Source organism: Echinops telfairi, unplaced genomic scaffold, assembly GCF_000313985.2.
Source record: "Echinops telfairi isolate 266 unplaced genomic scaffold, ASM31398v2 ScPeMD7_1;HRSCAF=3_0, whole genome shotgun sequence".
NCBI classification, from domain to species: Eukaryota; Metazoa; Chordata; class Mammalia; order Afrosoricida; family Tenrecidae; genus Echinops; species Echinops telfairi.
In genome coordinates, this window is record NW_022103896.1 from 41,026,612 (window position 1) to 41,045,267 (window position 18,656).

General features: G+C 46.2%; 1 protein-coding gene across 3 annotated transcripts in view; it reads right to left on the reverse strand.

Moving 5' to 3' along the window:
* Positions 1-18,656, reverse strand: part of MATN2 (matrilin 2) — a 191,894-nt gene that overhangs the window by 157,656 nt on the left and 15,582 nt on the right. For all 3 annotated transcript variants that reach the window (XM_045284889.1, XM_030886313.2, XM_004697704.2), the window contains exon 2: positions 10,985-11,152. In XM_045284889.1, coding sequence (XP_045140824.1) covers positions 10,985-11,126 — 142 coding nt within the window. In that variant the 5' untranslated portion in view covers positions 11,127-11,152. The remainder of the gene's footprint in view (positions 1-10,984; positions 11,153-18,656) is intronic.

Sequence of the window (18,656 nt, forward strand, 5' to 3'; positions counted from 1 at the left end):
TGCAAGACATCCCTGAGGAGAAGCCACATGGACTTTACCCTGATGCAGCCCTGGTGCTGGAGAAGCCGCGTGGAGGCCCCTGCCAGCGCTGAGATGCTTACACCGCCATTGGATCCAAAGACTTTCTACCCACTGACCTGTCATCCTACTGCATTCAATGTCATTGTATGTGCTTTGTGAGTTTGAGGAGGATTTTGTAGATTGGTGTCGGACATATGGGCTTGGACTGGATGGCGTTGGACTGCTTTCTGAATGTACACTTACCCTTTCTATAAAACTCTCTCTTATACATAAGAGTTTCTGTGGATTTATTTCCCTAGTCTACCCCGACTAACACAGAGTGTCTTGGAAAACACAGCACAAATTCTGAGTGGGTGGCACTGATCCACAGTGAGTCTGTCACAGAGAAAGGAAAGTGTTTCAAAGGTTGGCGATGTGCTTAGGTGCTGCCGGTCAGTTCCGACGCATGGGGACCTCGTGAACAGCAGAATGAAACACCCCCTGGTGCTGCACCACCTCACAAGGTTGTTGGGTTTGAACCCCCTGCTGCAGCCCACCTATCTTGTCGAGAGCCTTCCTCTTTTCCGCTGCCCCCAAACTTGACCAAGCATGATGTCCTTCTCCTGGGACTGGTCTCTCCTGACAACCTGTCCAAAGCACAGGAGACGAAGTCTCCCCATCATGCTTCTATGGAGCATTCTGGTCGTACTTCTTCCGAGACAGGGTTGTTTGCTCTTTTAGCAGTCCATGGTCCTGTCAAGATTCTTCGCCTGCGCCGCAATTCAAATGGATCAGTTCTTCTTCGATCCTCCTTACCCCATGCCCCACTTTCACATACCCATGAGGCGGGTGAACCTACTGCAGTGGCACCGTGCGCACGCACTGAGCTGCTGACCACCGCGTCTATGCTTTGAGCCCACCAGACGCTCTGCGGGACCAATGAGGCTGTCCACTCTTCTAAAAACGGACAGTCTCGGAGACCCAAAGGACGGTTCTGCTTGTCCCACGGGATCGCTTTGAGTCAGAATGGACTCAATGGCAGTGAATTCCAAGGGCGGGGAGTCAAAAGAGTCCCAGGGAGGCTGGCAAGTTGAGAGAGGAACACACATGTGCACAAGACCTTGTAGAGAGAGAAAAACAAAGCCGAGAGAGACAATTGGAGTTTCAGCAAGACGGGCTCAGGTTTCTGCAAAGGCTAATGGCCACTGGTTGCCCTGGCAACAGGTCTACCCGCATCTCTATGAAAACGAGAAAACAAAAAGTCTGTACAAATCAAGCAAGCAGGGGATGGGGGATGGGAGGGGGACTGGGATGGGGAGCTCCTGATAGCACAAACTGTTAACATGCGCAGGTGCAGATGGAAAAGTAGATGGCTGAGTCTACTCCCAGGTGCTTCAAAAGAAAGGTGTGGCAATCAACCTCTGAAAACCCAGCCATTCAACACCTCATCTGAGTGGGCCCGGCTGGCATGGTGGGGAGGCATTGATCTGCTAGGTCAGCAGTTCAAAGACCGCCAGCCACTCTGTGGGAGAAAGACAGGGCTCTCTACTCCCCTAAAGAGTTACAGTCTTGAAAGCACACAGGGGTCGTTCTACCCTGTCCTGTGGGTCAGTATTAGTTGACTCTATGGCAGTGAGTTTGGTTTAAAAACAAGAAGAGCCTCAGGTGGAGCTCAGCTACCATGACTGAACATTTTGACAAAGGATTCTGTAGGAGAATTCTGATCTCAGTAGGGGAGGGAGATGTAAAACAGAATTTCAAAGTCTCGTGGACCCCAGACTTTCTGGAGCCATGGAGTATGGAAGAGCTCCTGAAAACATTGCCCTTAGATCATCTTTTAACCTGAAACCAAAAATATTCCCTAATGTCTACTTCAAACCGAGCAGTCACGTAGCTTGATTAGTAGGGTGTCTGCCTTGAGCCATGTTCTCTCAGCTGATCTACACAAGATGAAATCGACATCCGCAACTCGAAAGACAGTGAGAAGCCTGGGAGCACAGTGAGTGTGCCTTCTCGGGAGCAGAGCACGTCAGACAAGAAGGGCAAGGATGCTGGCTCCACCGGAGAATATTACCAAAGTCACTGAACTGCACATGGAGAAATGGCTGCACTGGGGTATGCTCTGCTATGCATATTTTCAATGACAACGACGACGATGAAAGTAAAGTGAATTATACTTTTTTTGTTGTTTTTTGTAAATTATACTTTTTTAAAATCCTACAAAAGGAAAGAAAAAGAAAGCTATGGAGCGCCATTCTAGGTTGGCATGCAGGGGTCGCCATACGTTAGGATCGACCCAGGGCAATGAGTGGTAACATTAGGAGGAGGGCAATCAGAAAAGGATTGGGCCACTGTTAAGGACCGTGGAGAAGGAAGGGGAAGGGGTTCCATTGAGCTCATGCTTCTGGGGTCAGTGCCCCATGTTTCTCTATTTGTTGGCATCATTGCCTGGAAGGACTTTGGCTAAAGAATATTCTTATTCATTCTCCTGGTAGTCTGAAAGCCTTCCCTTGGGATGGTTGCTGTCGGGTGCCAGCTAGTCGGTTCTGATTCACAGTGACCCTATGTACTACAGAATGAAACACTGGCCAGTCTTGCGCCATCCTCACATGATTGTTAGGGTTGGACCCATTGTTGTAGCCACAGTGTTAGTCCATCTCCTTGAGGGTCTTCTTCTTTGCTACTCCTCCCAATGTCCCATGAGGTCCTTCTCCAGGGACCGGTCTCTCCTGATAACATGTCCAAAGCACACGATATAAAGTCTCACCATCCTTGCTTCTGAGGAGCATCCTGGCTGTACCTCTTTCAAGACATTATTTGTTCTTTTGGTAGTCCATAGTACTCTCAATATTCTTCTCCAGGACCATAATTCAAAATGATTGATTCTACTTCTTCTGTCTGCCTCATTCAATGTCCAATTTTCACATCCATATGAGGCAACTGAAAATAGTTCCAGCTTGCATCCTGCTAATTATTTGCCCTCCCTACCCTTTATCATAGCCTGGAAAGCTCAACCTGTGGGTCACGACTCCTTTGGGGGTCGAACGACCCCTTTCATAGGGGTCGCCCAATTCATAACAGTAGCAAAATGACAGTGATGAAGTAGCAATGAAAATAATTTTATGGTTGGGGGTCACCACAACGTGAGGAACTGTATGAAAGGGTCGTGGCATTAGGAAGGTTGAGAACCACTGCTTTAGGCCATCAGGAAGGTATAGAGTAGAGTCAACAGGGATCATTACTGTTGCCTGCTTAAACTCTTCTGAGGACACCCCATCCTTAAAAAATAAAGCCTAACCTCTTTGTCAATGCCCCCAAGCTTCTGCATGATCTCATTGTCACCTTCTCCAGGCTTGCTTCAAGCTCAGATCATCCACCTTATAACTGCCTGGAAAGTGCCAATGCCTTCACCTCTGGGCTTTCTCCTCTACAGCCTGTTCATCCCTCTAGGTCCTGCAGTGTTGACCTTCCCCTACACACTTCTCTTCGACCAGCAGGACCCCTAGGGGTCCCTTGATGGAGTCCTTGGATGGTGCAAAGGGTTAGCACTTTTGGCTAAGCATTCAACTACTAGCCAAAAGGGTGGCAGTTCGAACCTACACAGAGACACCTGGGGAGACCGTTCTGGAAATCTGCTTCCAAAAGAGTACAGCCTTGAAAATTATCTGGAGCCACAGTTCGACTCTCTAGCACGTGGTGGCTATGAGCTAGATTTGGCTCTCTGACAACTGAATTGGCTTGGGGAATTGTTAGGGGCTCTTGAGATTCTTTTAAGGAGGCCTGGTGGTGCACTTGGCTGCCAATTAAAAGGTGGGCAGTTCAAATCTATCAGCTCCCACAGAAGAGAGACCTAGCAGTCTGCTTCCATGAAGATTATAGTCCTGGAACCCTCTGTGGTAGTTCTAGGCTGTTCTACAGCTCCGTGAGGAGTTGGAGTAAGCTCAACCATAACAGGCTTGCTTTGGGTTTTGGAGGCTCCTTGAGAGAATCCAAACGTTTACAATAAGACTAACATTCACCTTTTTGCTGTGCCCATTCCATTGCGGGATGAGAAGTTTTCTGATAGGGTTCTAAATCATGCATGGTATGAAAAGATGAGTGCTTGGTTGTAGATTACACAATGCAACTAACCCCCAAGAACTATCATTTGTCGAGTTTTGGTGCAGTATCAAAGGAGAATCCTCACAGTCATCTGAAAGGACTATTCACAGGCTCCTCCTTTTTCCAACTACATTTTTTCAACAAATTTGAGGCCAAATTTTCTTCAAATGGGCCAACCAAATAACATTTCCCAGCAAATTGAATGGAGGTGATAAGCGAATCCAGCTGTCATCTATTAAACCAGACAATAAAGAAATTTGTCCAGCTGTAACATAATACCATACTTATGATTTTAATTTCCTTAATCTGGAAAATATAGTTTCTAATGCAAGTGTTTTCTTTAAGGTAACAAGTTATGGGTTTAGACAACAAATTCTCACAACTGGACCAATGGGTAGCATCATGATAAACAGAGAAAGACGTTGAAGTTGTCCAGGATTTCATCTCGCTTGGATCCACAAACAGTGCTCATGGAAGCAGCAGTCAAGAGCTCAAACCAAGCATTGCATTCAGTCAATCTGCTGCACAAGGTCTCCTTAAAGTGTTTGAGAACCTTACACCAAGCCCATAAGCAGACAGTCGAGCCGTAACGTCCAAAGGACTTCATGGGTGAGCACTGATCGCACCGAAGTCATGATCTTTTCACGTGTCCACACCGCTGCCCCCCTCTATTCAGGGCTTCCTGGTGGTGGTTATTCATCTTAACTCCCCCAGGCCTGGCACAGAGTAGATGTTCCAGATGAACACAGGAGGGAAGAGGTAACCCCCCGTGGCCAGGCCTCAGAAACAGCTGCGTTCTGCAAACACATCACAGATGGCCTGCAAGCCTTCCCAGGACAGGCAGATCCACACACGCATTTTCTTCAAAACCGGTCCAAGTTGTCACATAGACGCTGCTCTGAATTTAGACATAAAGGGATAAACATGAAAAGGGAGACACACAAAATCCAAACAAAAAGTGAAACGCAGAACTGGCTCTGCTGTCCTTCTAAACTCAGAGCTTCCATCAAGCAGAAGTTCAGAGACAACCCGGTAAAGACGTGCCTAACGAAAGCCATCGTGCTGGTGGACACCATCAGTACAGCCACAGCAATTCATCATAAGCCACAGAAACTGTAGCCTGAACAATGCTCTGAATGCAGAAAACAAAAAGCCAAGAAAAGTTCAACACCCATAAAACGCGAGGCAGCAGACTGTAATAATGAAGCGGAGGTTCAGAGCATCATTCTGCAAAGAGGACCGATAAACCGTGACTTCTCTGTCCATGTTCCCTGTTAAAGCAAGACCGAGCACAGACTTCATTTCAGAATCGGGGCCAAAGTAGCCGTGTTCGTCTTCAGAGTTCAGGATTTTCACTCAGCCATGGTCCTGGGCCTGCCGGTGCATCTAGAAGCAGCCACTGGCAGGGCTTACGGAGTAGAAAGGTGTCTGCATGAGGTGCCCCACTTCCAGTCCTTAGGGTGTGAGCTATGTGCCCATGTCCCATCCCTCTTCTTCACACATGATTTGTGAGTTAGAGATGAGCCCCAATCACATTCTCATAATTTAAATTATTCCCTACAACATCTTCCCATAATAGTGCTACCTTAAAGTTAACTCTTACAAGCACATAGCTGATTGCTACCTGACCTGGCAGCTTAATCTATAAGAGCAGATATGTTGCAATTGTTCTCTCTGCTCAGGGGACAGCCACTCCCCCTTACCTGTCCCCAGCACTGGTATTAGGTTACTCCTCCAATGAGCTCAGGGACCTTAGGGTTAAGGTACAGTCCACTTTCATATGTAGGTGGTTACCTGTACTTAAGGGAGCTTACACACCCCAAGACTACATAAGTTAACGCAATAATACATTTTCTCTTGATCAAAGGCAATGTAACCTAGAGGAACTACTGAAACCTAAATGAAGGCTGAACATGGTAGTGAGAGAAGAGGAAAGTAAAAGAAAATAGAGGAAAGAACTAGGAGGCAAAGAGCATTTATAGAGGTCTAAATACAGGCATGTACATATGTAAATATATTTTTATATGACAATGGGGAAATAGATCTATGTACATATATTTATAGGTTTAGTATTAAGAAAGCAGAAAGACATTGGGCCTCTACTCAAGTACTCCCTCAACTTGAACAAGAACACTTTGTTCTAATAATCCAGCATTCTGAGATGCTCACCTGCCTGACACAATCGCTAAAGACAAATGGGTGCATAAGCAAATAAGGCGAAGAAAGCTGATGGTGCCCAGCTATTAAAAGATATAGCGTCTGGGGTCCTAAAGGCTTAAATATAAACAAGCGGCCATCTAGCTGAGAAATCAGCAAAGCCCACATGGAAGAAGCATGCCAGCCTGTGTGATCATGAGGTGTCGAGAGGATCAGGTGTAAGGCATCATCAGAACAAAAAAATCTTACCATAGTGAATGATGGGGGGAGTGCGGAGTAGAAGCTAAAGCCAATCTGTAGGTAATTGGACATCCCCTTACAGAAGGGTCGTGGGGAGAAGACGGGCCAGTCAGGGTGCAGTATAGCACCAATGGAACATACACCTTTCCTGTGGTTCTTTAATGCTTCCTCCCGGCTTTTATCATGACCCTAATTCTACCTTACAAATCTGGCTAGACCAGAGCATGTACATGGATATATATAGGAACTGAAAACACAGGGAATCCAGGCCAGATAAACTCCTTGGTAGCCATACCGGGAGGGGAGAAAGGGGAAACTGACCACAATAACCTACCTATAACCCTCTTCCAGGGGGATGGACAACAGATAAGGAGTTAAGGGGAGACATCAGACAGTACAAGACATGGAAAAATAATAATTTATAAATTATCAAGGGTCATGAGGGAGGGAAGGAAGAGGAAGGAGGGGGAAAATGAGGAGCTGATACCAAGGGCTCAAGTAGTAAGAGAATGTTGTGAGAATGATGATGATAACAAATGTACGAATGTGCTTGACACAATGGATGGATGTACGGATTATGAAAGAGTTGTATGAGCCCTTTAATAAAGTGATTTATTTAAAAAAATACATTTTCTCTCTCCTCTGGACCTGGTTCCAGATACTATGGAGGTGAGCACCCCAACATTTTTGTCTGTCTCTTAATTTCTCTTCTTCAATTACACAACTGGCCCTTAGAACCCATCCGGATGTGGGCTGGATCCCACAGGGATGCTGCCCACCTGAAAAGTGACTATTTCTTACCTCGGGAGACAAGGGGTTTCCACTTCAAAAGCTGAGCTCTGAAGGTGCCTAGGTGTGCATGTGTATGTGCACGTGTGTGTGTTAATGTGTATGTGAGTGCTGATGTATGAAGTGTGTGTGTGAAGGGAAGGGGTGTGTGGGAGAGACAACCTGATACAGAGACAGACGGAGGGAGGGAGCAATTCGGAACCAGAGTATAGGCAGTCCTTGGGTTGCAAACATCCAACTTAAGTACAACTCTAATTATGAACCAACCCTCATAAAGCCTCTTATATTCAATATGTGAAGTACACCCAATGATTCATAATAACAAATGGGCACTATTTTGTAATGTACATAAAAAAATCATCATTATTACTTTATTAGTGTGTTACAGGACCCCTGGTGGTGCCGCGGTTAAAATGCTTAGCTGCTAACCAAAAGGTCAACAGTTCAAACCCACTAGATGCTCCGTAGGAAAAAGATGTGTTATTCTACTTCTGTAAAGATTAACAGCCTGGGAAATCCTAGGGAGGCAGTTCTACTCTGTCCTGTGGTGTTGCCATGGACCAGAATTGTCTTGACAGCAGTAGGTATGTTGGTAAAGATGGTTTACTATATCTGAAAGTATTTCATGACTGTTTTTATGCATAGAAAAGTATATAATGTACTATTTTCCTCATTTATCAACGTGGTTATATGTTCCAAGGATCAAGTTATTATGTATATTACAAAGTATATACATTCTATGTGCAAAAGTCCACATTATGAGAAAATAGAGAATGACCAATCAGATCAATGACTACCTATGACCACAAAATGCAGAGCAACTATACTCATATAATTATATACCATATATACCCGAGTATAAGCTGACCTGAATATCAGCCAAGGCACCTAATTTTACCACCAAAACTGCATAAAAAAATGTGCTGATAAACTCTGCTTATACACAAGTATATATGATAAGAGCCAAATGTCATCATTACACAACTGCCAAATCACCAAGAATCATGGTGCAGCCTAGTTGACACTCAACCTTAGTAATCACAACCAGCATTACTCTCACCTTGGCATTTGCCAGACATATGTTGTTAATGTGAAAAATAGTCCAGAGACTTTTCACTACTGCAAAGTGCTGCATAACAAGACACTCACTAAATGAGAAGCAGATATAAATACGACAAATATCTGATTTATTGACATTACACACAACCCATACTTAACTGTTCTGACTTATGTACAAATTCAATTTAAAGGGAGACTTGGGGGCTGAACTCGCTCATAACTAGGGGGTTGCCTATATACTCTCTCCATAAGAGACAGGTGGCTCCATCAGAAACCCAACGGTGCCATCACTAATGGTCAGGGGCAGATTACCCCACAAACAAGGTATGTGCCCAGGTTTACTTGGACTTACTTATCTGCCATGAACAGGTACAAAATCCATGCTTACCTACCTTATTGGGTTACATGACACTGCTGATGATGATCTGGGAATCAGCATTTTTGTTAACATCTTAAAATGAGTCCTGGAAGCATTTCCCAGTCCTTTTCAAACTTGTAGACATCTTATGCTTATATCACTATGAAAACAGGCACTCTCAGAAGACTACAGACATGGAAGACCTGGATCATCGGTTAGGTCAACACCAGTCCAAATTCACATCTCTCAAAGCACAGCTTTCGGGGAATCCCCTTGCACACGAAATGTAATTGGACATGCTGAGACTGCTGGGTCGCTCCCGCGCAGTTCTCTCGGTAACTTTCATAGGTGTCAGTCTTTACAATGGCTGCGATAGATGATTTTATGTCAACTTGAATTTTTTGAAAGGGAAAGGGGGGCATCCAACCTGCCAATCAGGTCATCGCCTGATGAGACCTTGTGGTGGGGAGGGTGGCCTTCTTTCAAGTGGGGGAACTAGAGAATCTGGGAACCTCCCTCTGTCTCTGTCCCTCTGCCTTCTTGCCTGTTGGGACTCCGTTTTCCTTGAGAGATGGCCCCATGTGGGCAAACCAACCCTGAGAACTGCCAGCCTGCTGCCATGTTCCCACTGATCTTGGATCCCCACAAATGCACCCACTGACCTGTGATCTGCCTGCTTCCCTGTTAACCTTTCTGCGTCACTGGCCTGTGCTCCATGAGTCTGAAGAGGGCCTTAGGGACTAGCATTGGACGTATGGACTTGCGTTTCAATAAGCTGGACGACTTCTTGATGTATGATTACTTCTTGATATAAAGCTCTTTCTTATACATAGATGCATTTCACTGGAATTGTATCTCTAGACAACCCGGCCTAACACAATGACCAACATGATATAACTGGAAAACACCATTTGAAAGAAACAACTTTGTGGATGGGACGTCATGGCTAGTGTGTGTTGCATACCTACTATTTACATACATCCTCCCATTTGCTCCTCCAAAAAATGTCCCAAGGTGGGTATGGACATTCCCATTTAACAGATGAGGAAACTGAACCTCAGAGAGGTTATCAGAACTCAAACCCACTGCCATCAAGTGGAGGTGGGCTGATGACAACCCTTCGGGCAGCACAAGGCTGCTGCATGGGGCTTCTTTACGGGAGCAGATGGTCCCACCCTCCACCTGTGAAAAGGCTGGTCAGTACGTTCAAACCACCAATCCTTGGGTTGGTTGTCCAAGACCACTTTGCCTCCAGGTCTTCTTTCAAAAAGGGTAAACCAGACAGGAGCTCTCCACTAAGTGTTAGACCACTAACTGCGAGGTGGATGGTTCACACCCACCAGCTTGGGAAACCCTGTGGAGGGTTGCCATGGGTCAGAATTGACTCAATGGCAGTGAGCTTCAACTGCCTAAACACACACATAGCCATTCTCTTCCCACTGGTCAGCCTGTTGCCCATTCTTAGAGCCCACATTTAGAACCGAACCAGCTAATCTATATTCTGTGTGTTTTCATGACATTTCCTCTCCCTCACAAGAGACGAGATGAAGGAGAAACACAAATTCACCTGAAGGAAGCCTGTGTACTAGGTCAGAATGAAAGACCCCTGACATTTTCTATCCGTTCCTCGTGTCTTGATTCAGCTCACAGTGTCCTCCCCTCTCCTAGGTGGCTGCCCCCCACTCCACCCCCACCCAGCCTGCTTGCTCTTTTTCTCCGGCAGCCAGGTGGGGAACATTATTAACACAGATTTAGCTGAACAAATCCAATAAAAAAATTCTCATAACCCCCTTGCCCAGATAAACCCAGATGAAAAAGCTTGCCCTGAATATCGGAGAAAAGGCACAGCTGTAGATCCAACTGCACAAAGGCAAGAGGTTGAATTTTTATTTGAAACCCTGCTTGAAGCGACTCAGGATGGCCTGGTTACCAACGAGATGCCCCCTCACATAAGATGCACCCACAGCAGAGCGCCTGGTGACCTCGAGGCTCTCCCTCCCGGGGTCCTCCCAGGCCCTGTGCACACAAACAACCTCACTGCTATCAAGTCAGCCTCAGTGTGACTTACAGGAGGACTAGAACTGCCCCTGTGGGTTTCCAGGACTGCAACGCTTTACTGGAGGAGAAAGCCTCCTCTTCTCCTGGAGAGCAGTCAGTGGTTTCAAACTGCTGACCTTGAGATTAGCATCCCAACGTAGGACCCGCTAGGTTGCCAAGGCTCCTCTGGGCACCTGGACCTCCTTAACCACCCCATCCTGCAGGGGAGCCCTCACTACTCACCCAGGAGGGTCGTCTGGGGGTGTGTCCGAGCGAGTCTCCCTCTAGAGGCGGCCCTCGGGTATAGCCGCTGCCTGGCCTCCACGGTGGGGAGGAGGACGTGTCCGAGGATCAGCAGGAAGCAGCCGCACAGCATCTTCGCCATCTTCCAGGAGAGGTGGAGGAACACGACTGTGAAAACACAAGACGAGAGGGGGCCAGGGTGAGAAATCGATGCTGCCATGTCACCTCTCAAACCTGCCACATGTACCTGCAGCACCGTTTGTGGCTTTGACCTGTAAGAACTTGTCGCCCAATGAGGGGGAGTGCAGAGTGGGGACCCAAAGTCCACCTGTAGGCAACTGGACACCTCCTTACAGAAGGGTCGCGGGGAGGAGACGCACCAGTCAGGGTGCAGTGTAGCAACGATGTAACGCACAACTTTCCTCTAGTTCCTAAATGCTTTCTGCCACCACCCCCCCATCATGATCCCAATTCTACCTTACAAATCTGGCTAGACCAGAGGATGTACACTGGTACAGATAGGAACTGGAAACACAGGGAATCCAGGACAGATGATCCCTTCAGGACCAGTGGTGTGAGTGGTGATACTGGGAGGGTGGAAGGAGGATGGGGTAGAAAGGGGGAACCGATTACAAGGATCTACATATAACCACCTCCCTGGGGGATGGCAACAGAAAAGTGGGTAAAGGGAGACGTAGGATAGTGTAAGATATGACAAAATAATAATAATTTATAAATTATCAAGGGTTCATGAGGGAAGGGGGAGCAGGGAGGGAGGCGGAAATGAGCTGATGTCAAGGGCTCAAGTAGAAGGCAAATGTTTTGAGAATGATGATGGCAACAAATGTACAAATGTGCTTGACACAATGGGTGGATGGATGGATTGTGATGAGAGTTGTATGAGTGACCAATAAAATGATTAGAAGGGGAAAAAAACCTTGTCACCCCCATTGGTCAGTTCTTCCAGGACCCTCGAGTCAGGCACACCCAGTTGGAACTCTTCTTTGTTGCTTTAGCTATTAACTTGAAACACACTCACTGCTATGGAGTCCATTCTGACTCAGAGACCCTGAAGGACAGAGCAGCACTGCCCCCTGAGTCCCATGAGTATACCTCTTTATGGGAGTAGAAAGCCCCACCTTTCTCCCAAGGAGTGGTTGGTGGTCGCAAACTGCTGACCTTGAAGTTAGCAGCCCAACCGAAGTTAGTATCATCACCGCTGCACCACCTGGGTTCCCTCTGCTGAATGGGAGAAGGGAAAGACAAATCCTGCCCGGAAATGTCTTCTCAATTAGCTCTAAAGTCAGAATCAACTCAAGGAGGGGTAGCTTGGATTTGAAATGGAAAAACCTGAGGTTCCAAGTTCCACGATTCCTTATGTCTACTACAATGGATGGCACAAAAGAATAGCACACATAAATTCCTTAGAGAATTCATGGGCAGCTTCACATAGCGCGCCTCACATCCCTCACACGCAGATCTGCAGAGCTGGATCCTGGGTCTGACACCTGCCAGCTCTTTGTGACCCTGGGCAAGCTACTCAACGTCCCTGACCACCAGGCTATGGGAATAATGTTAGTACGTACGTGGCTAACATTAGAAAATGGGGAAATAATTTAGAATTGTGCTGGACACATAAGAATGGAGCAATGTGTCAGGCTGCTAGCCACAAAGCCAGCAGTTCAAAACCACCAGCTACTCCGATGGAGAAAGATGGGGCTTTCTACTCCCATAAAGAGTTACAGTCTTGGAAATCCAGAGGGAAAGTTCTACCTTGTCCTATGGGATTGCTGGGCACTGGAATCGACTCAAAGGCATGGGTTGGATTTAGGGGGGGTGTTTTTGCCCCCTATGCTAGAGGACCGGATAGGAACAAGATCAGACTCTTGGTGCAGCAAAAGGCTCTCAGAAACACAGATAATCCGCACCCTGAGTTGTGCCCCAGGGTACCCACAGGGCGTTTCAAATGAAGTGGCACTGCCTTGATTTGTTTTCTGTATTTTAAGTCTGCCCAGCAGCTGGCGTGGAGGCACGGAAGATTCTACGCCCAGAGCACGGTCCAGGGAACATGGTCAGACCCAGCTCTTACAAGATGGCGGACGCTACCAGATCTCACATCCCCTTAGAATGGATGCCTTCACAGGGCAAGTCTTTGGCAATACAGTAAATGATGTCATGACTATTATGTCAAAACCATTATATCTGGCAGCCCCTCATGGGCAAGGCAATGCCCCTGGGGCATGATTTTTGTTTATTCGTCCACTATCCATGAAGTGGATGGGTGTCACAGCAATTTATCAACTTATGCCAACTGAGAGGAGAGCGCTTCAGGAGGAACAACATTTAACGGGCATCATTTGCATTTGAAACCTTTAAGCTTTTGTCTGGTTATGTGCGGAGCTGCTGGTACCTTGTGTGGTGTTCATCTCATTTACACCTCACTCTCTCATCAAACCCAAAACTGAACTCACTGCTGGTGAGTCAATTCTGACTGGGGCAACCCCATTAGGCAGTGGTTCTCAACCTCCCCAATGCCACGACCCTTTCATACAGTTCCTCATGTCGTGGTGACCCCTAACCATCAAATTATTTTCATTGCTACTTCATAACTGTAATTTTGCTACTGTTATAAATCGTAATGTAAATATCTGATATGCAGGATATATTTTCATTGTTACAAATTGACATAATTAAATATAATTAAAGCATAGTTAATCACAAAAGCATAATTAATCACAAAAAAATATGTAATTATATATTGTGTAATATTTAAGTTTTCCGATGGTCTTAGGCGACCCCTGTGAAAGGGTCCTTTGACCCCCCCCCAAAGGGGTCGCGACCCACTGGTTGAGAACCACTGCCATAGGGCAAGGGAGCAATGCCCCAGTGGGTTTCTAAAGCTGTAACTCTTTATGGGAGTGGAAAGCCTCATGTTTCTCCCTCGGACCGGCTGGTGGTTTCAAACTGCTGACCTCTCCATTAGCAGCTCTCCTAACACTCTCACAGAAGTCAGAATTTTTATTTCCACTTTTAGCGATAAGAATACTGAGGCTCAGAAAACGCTAATAACCTAGTCAAGAGCACACAGCTAAAGTGGCAAGTAGAGATTCACACCTGGGATCAGCAGGTCCATTAGCCAATTCACGGACTAGCTGGAGGACCAATCCGCCCAAAGTTAAAGCCCCATGGCTGTCTCACTGTTGGAGGCAGCCAGACGGGGCAGGGGCTGGAGTTGGAACCGTTTCCTGAGACCTAAGAGACAGAGACCGTAATTCCGTGAACTGTTTGTTAAGCACATCGCTTTCAGGAATTGACCCAGAGATGAACCTAGCCTTGTTGCCTTTGAAAATCCATGATCTTTCACACTCGCTGTATTCAGTCAGCTCACTTTTCACTCTGCACTGGAAGGAAACAATAAGAACGGTGTGACTGGCACAGGGGCTCCTAGTCCTTTAAATGGAGTAAGGCATTTCGCCCCACAGTAACAAAGAGCTTAAGGAACCTGGTGGTTCGTAGGGGGCGAGCTCCAGGACACAGGTACACTCGTGGGTGGCCCCGACTCACAGCGTAGCTGAGCATCCTTCCGAGGAAAGCGGAAACACAGGCAGGGTCTGCCCTCCTCTTCTCTTTCCCTTCCTCGCAGGGCCCCGGGGTATCACTGCCTTGTTTGATCGGCCTTGACAAGCGTGCCTCATCATTCACCCGTGGTTTGTTTAGCTGCAGGCGAGCCTCCTGGCGCCACACCAAACCAAGACAACATCCACGTTTTATTTATTTCAAAATGAAAGCCGTAAACCATCAAGCCCTCCTTCCATCCTGACACATAAAAACGTAAATCTAAATATTTATCATCAAGTACAGGGAATAATCCGGATTGCCAAAAACCCACACGCCGGTGTGTGTGGTTTGGGCTTACTGCAGGGCTCAAGAAGTCTTGGTGATTTCAAGTGTCCATTTCAAACCAAAAGGCACCCAGGACATGGGAAGGGAAACTACAAAGGTCACACTCACTCCAGTGGAGTCCCCTCCAACCCAGAGCGACCCCACAGGGCAGGGCAGTCCCTGCGGTTCCCCAGACTGTCGCCCTTTACGGGAGGTGAAGGGTAGCTGACAGTTAAAAACCAACCAACCAAATGTGCGGACCTACAAGCTCTGGGCAGGTTACTCACCCTCTCGGCCTCCACTTTCTCATCTGCAAAATGGGGATAATAATGGACCTGATTATTACCTGGGTTGAACCAGTTCAACTACATAAAGTTCTCAGAAGAATACTTGGCACCTAGTAGGTACTCAATAAATTACATGGGTTTATTATCATTATGATTGTTGTTGTTTTTGGAGAGCCTTGGTGGGGTCATGCTTCCACTTTGGGCTGCGATTCAAAAGATCAACAGCTCAAAACCACCAGGCCCTCTTCGGGAGAAAGACAGGGCTTTCTACTCCCGTAAACAGTGACAGTCTCAGAACTCACAGGGCAGTTCTACCCTGTCCCAAAGGGTCACGGTGAATCAGCATCAACTCTATGACAGTGAGTTTGGTTTCTGGTTTTTTATTATTATTTATGATCATATTTAATCGATCCAACTCATACAAAGTATATGGAAAAAAGGAAACTTACTGCCATTAGATTCCCACTCATAGCAACCCTCTAGGGCAGGGAAGAACTGCCCCTGTGGGTCTCTGAGACAGTCACTCCTCACCGGATTAGAAGGTCTTGTCTTTCCCCCCAGAGCAGCTGGCGATCTCCAACTGCTGACCCTGCCCTTAGCAGTCGGATGCATAAGCACTACCATGCCGGGGCAGATGCCCTGTTAACTTGACTAGTCTACACCATGTAAGGCACCCAACGCTTGCTTTTAGGTATGCTGTTACAATAAATTAAAGAGCAACATAAAAATGTGCCATTTCTGTATACATTAGGGTATGAAATTAATTTACACCTTCCTTTTTTCTTTTTCTTTTGGAAAGGTAGGACAAGTCACAAGCTGGTAGAAAATATATTTGCAAAACATATCTGATAAAAATTTTATATCTAATAAAGTGATTAAAAAAAAATTTATATCTAGAAGATATGAACAACTTCCACAACCTGATAATAAAACAAGCAACCCACATTTTAAATGTGTGGAAGATCTGAAGAGACACTTCACCATAGAAGATACTAGGATGACAGATAAGTACAGGAAAAGATGCTCGACATCGTGAGTCACAAGAACAATGCAAATCAAAACTGTAAGCTCCTATGACAAACCCACGCAGAAAGCTAACATGAAAACGAAGATCATTACCAACTGCTGGTGAGGCTATGGAGAAACTAGAAACCTCATGCGTACTTAAAGAATGAAACTGGGGTGGCCACCTTGGAAAACAGTTTGGCAGTTCCTCATGGCATTAAATATACATGTACTGCCAAATGACACAGGTCAGGATGACCCACTGTGTACCCCAGTCTTCACAGTGAAAGTCCCACATCCTGGGAAACCCCTCAGTCCCAGACAAATGGTGATGGTTTAACCCCCCTACCAGCAGCCCCACTCCGAGATGCTTACCCCAAAGAAGCACAGTCGTACAAAGACTCACACCTGTATGCGCCCAGCAACTTTAGTCATAAAAACCCAAAGCTGGAAACAGCCCAAGTGTTTATCAACCAGGGAATGGAGAGACAAATGACGGTACATCCATACAATGGGAACCAACTCGGCAATTAAAGGAAGGATCTATGGAATGAATCGAAAACAATTACACTCCGTGAAAGAAGGCTCTCATAAAACCGATCTACTGAATCATTTTGTTGATCAGATATTCGACCAGTGGCATAACTCTACAAAGAAAGCTATCCAGTACAAAGATTAGTGGTTCCACGGGCAGGGTAGAAGACGGAAAGTCAATGGAGAGAGATCTGCGATGATTTGGGGCTGATGGAAATGTTTTCCATAGAACTGTGGCGAAAGTCACAGTTGATGTCAGGATCCATCAAGTCACACGTTTAAAATAGGTGATTAAACGTAAAGCGTTCTTCTAAAAAGCCGCTTAAAAATCAAAATTAAAGAAGCGGAAGGAAAAAAACCATATGCATCATCACTAAAATGAAGCCGGCAGATCGGATGAGTTTTTGCTGGTTTCTCTGGCTGCCTGGTTGGTTGGTGCAAAGACAGTGAAACAAGAAAGAAAGGAAGGCAGAGCATGTAGGCCTTCTCAATGGCTGTCTCTCGCTTTGGCACTTGGAGCTGCTGGCATTGGAAGGAGTGGAGCCACTGCTAATTGGAAAATGGGACGACATTTGAGAACAGTCTTTTCATCTATGGACATCTGAGAAGAATTGCTGTGCTGGGAAAAAGAGGTTAATTCAATCTGACGGGATTCCGTGAAGCACTTAGGAGCACAGAAAGGGCATTTTTAAATACGACAGTTCTGACTTCTCTTAGCAGTTTCTCCCTCTCCAGAGGACAATGAGTCCTTTCATTTCGTTTTCGCAAGAAGGCCAAGAAAGAGTGGGAGGAGATTGACCCTCTGAGTGCCGGTTCTTCTGAAAACCACTACTGTAAGTAAGTTGACAGGCGAGTAAATCCCACCAGAGCCAGACCTCTGCGCTGCAGGCCTCGGAAGTACAATCCTATTACCAACACACTGCTGTGACCCCCCTGAGTGAACGGACCTCTGGGTGCTCATTCGTCAGCCGACCTAGAAGCAGTGTTAAGCCCATGACCTAGTAGCAGTGTTTCCCAACCTCAGCTAGACCACCAGTCAGTAAAATCCTGCCCAAAGAGGAAGGTGGGCAACACAGCCCTCCAAAGTGGGGAAACCAGCCTCCAGTCAAGAAGAAAGAGAGTAGGGAACAACTAAGACTCATTAAATGGTATGTATTTTCCATTGCCTGTTATGTAAGTGAAAGTTGGACATGGAATAAGGAAGACCGGAGGAAAATCAATGAGTTTGATTGTGGGGCTGGTGAGGAATATTCAAAGGGCCACGGACTGCCAAAAAACAACCAGATCTGTCTTGGAAGAAACACAGCCCAATGCTCCGTCAAGGCAAGGTTGGAAAGACTTTGTCTTACATACTTTGGGCATGTTGTCCAGTGACCAGTCCCCCTAGAGAAGGACATCATGCTTGGCAAAATAGAAGGATACTGAAAAAGAGGCAGGCCCTGGGTACGATGAATGGACATAGTGGCTGCAACCAGGGGCTCACACACAGGAACTACATGAGGATGGCACAGGACGGTGTCATTATGTGGTGCATGAGATCACCAGGGGTCGAAACAGACTTTTTCTTTTAATAAATCATCTTATTGGGGGCTCTTACAGCTCTTATAACAATCCATACATCATTTATGTCAAGCAGATCTGTACATATGTTGCCAGCCTCAGAAACAGACTTGATGGCACCTAAGAACAACAACATGTATGAGCCAAGCAGCCCTGGTAGCACTATGGGTTAAGCATCTGAGCTGCTCATTACAAGGCTGGTGGTTCACACCCACAAGCTGATTCCCAGGAAAAGATGAGATTATCTGCTCCAGTAAAGATTTACAGTTTCAGAAACACTGTCTATATAAAATAAGTAGGAATTAATTTAATGGTAATGGGTTTGGACTTTGATTATTTTGATTATTTTTGCATTGTTTTGGTATGGGTAGGCTGTCAACTTTCCTTTTTAAAAAAAATCATTT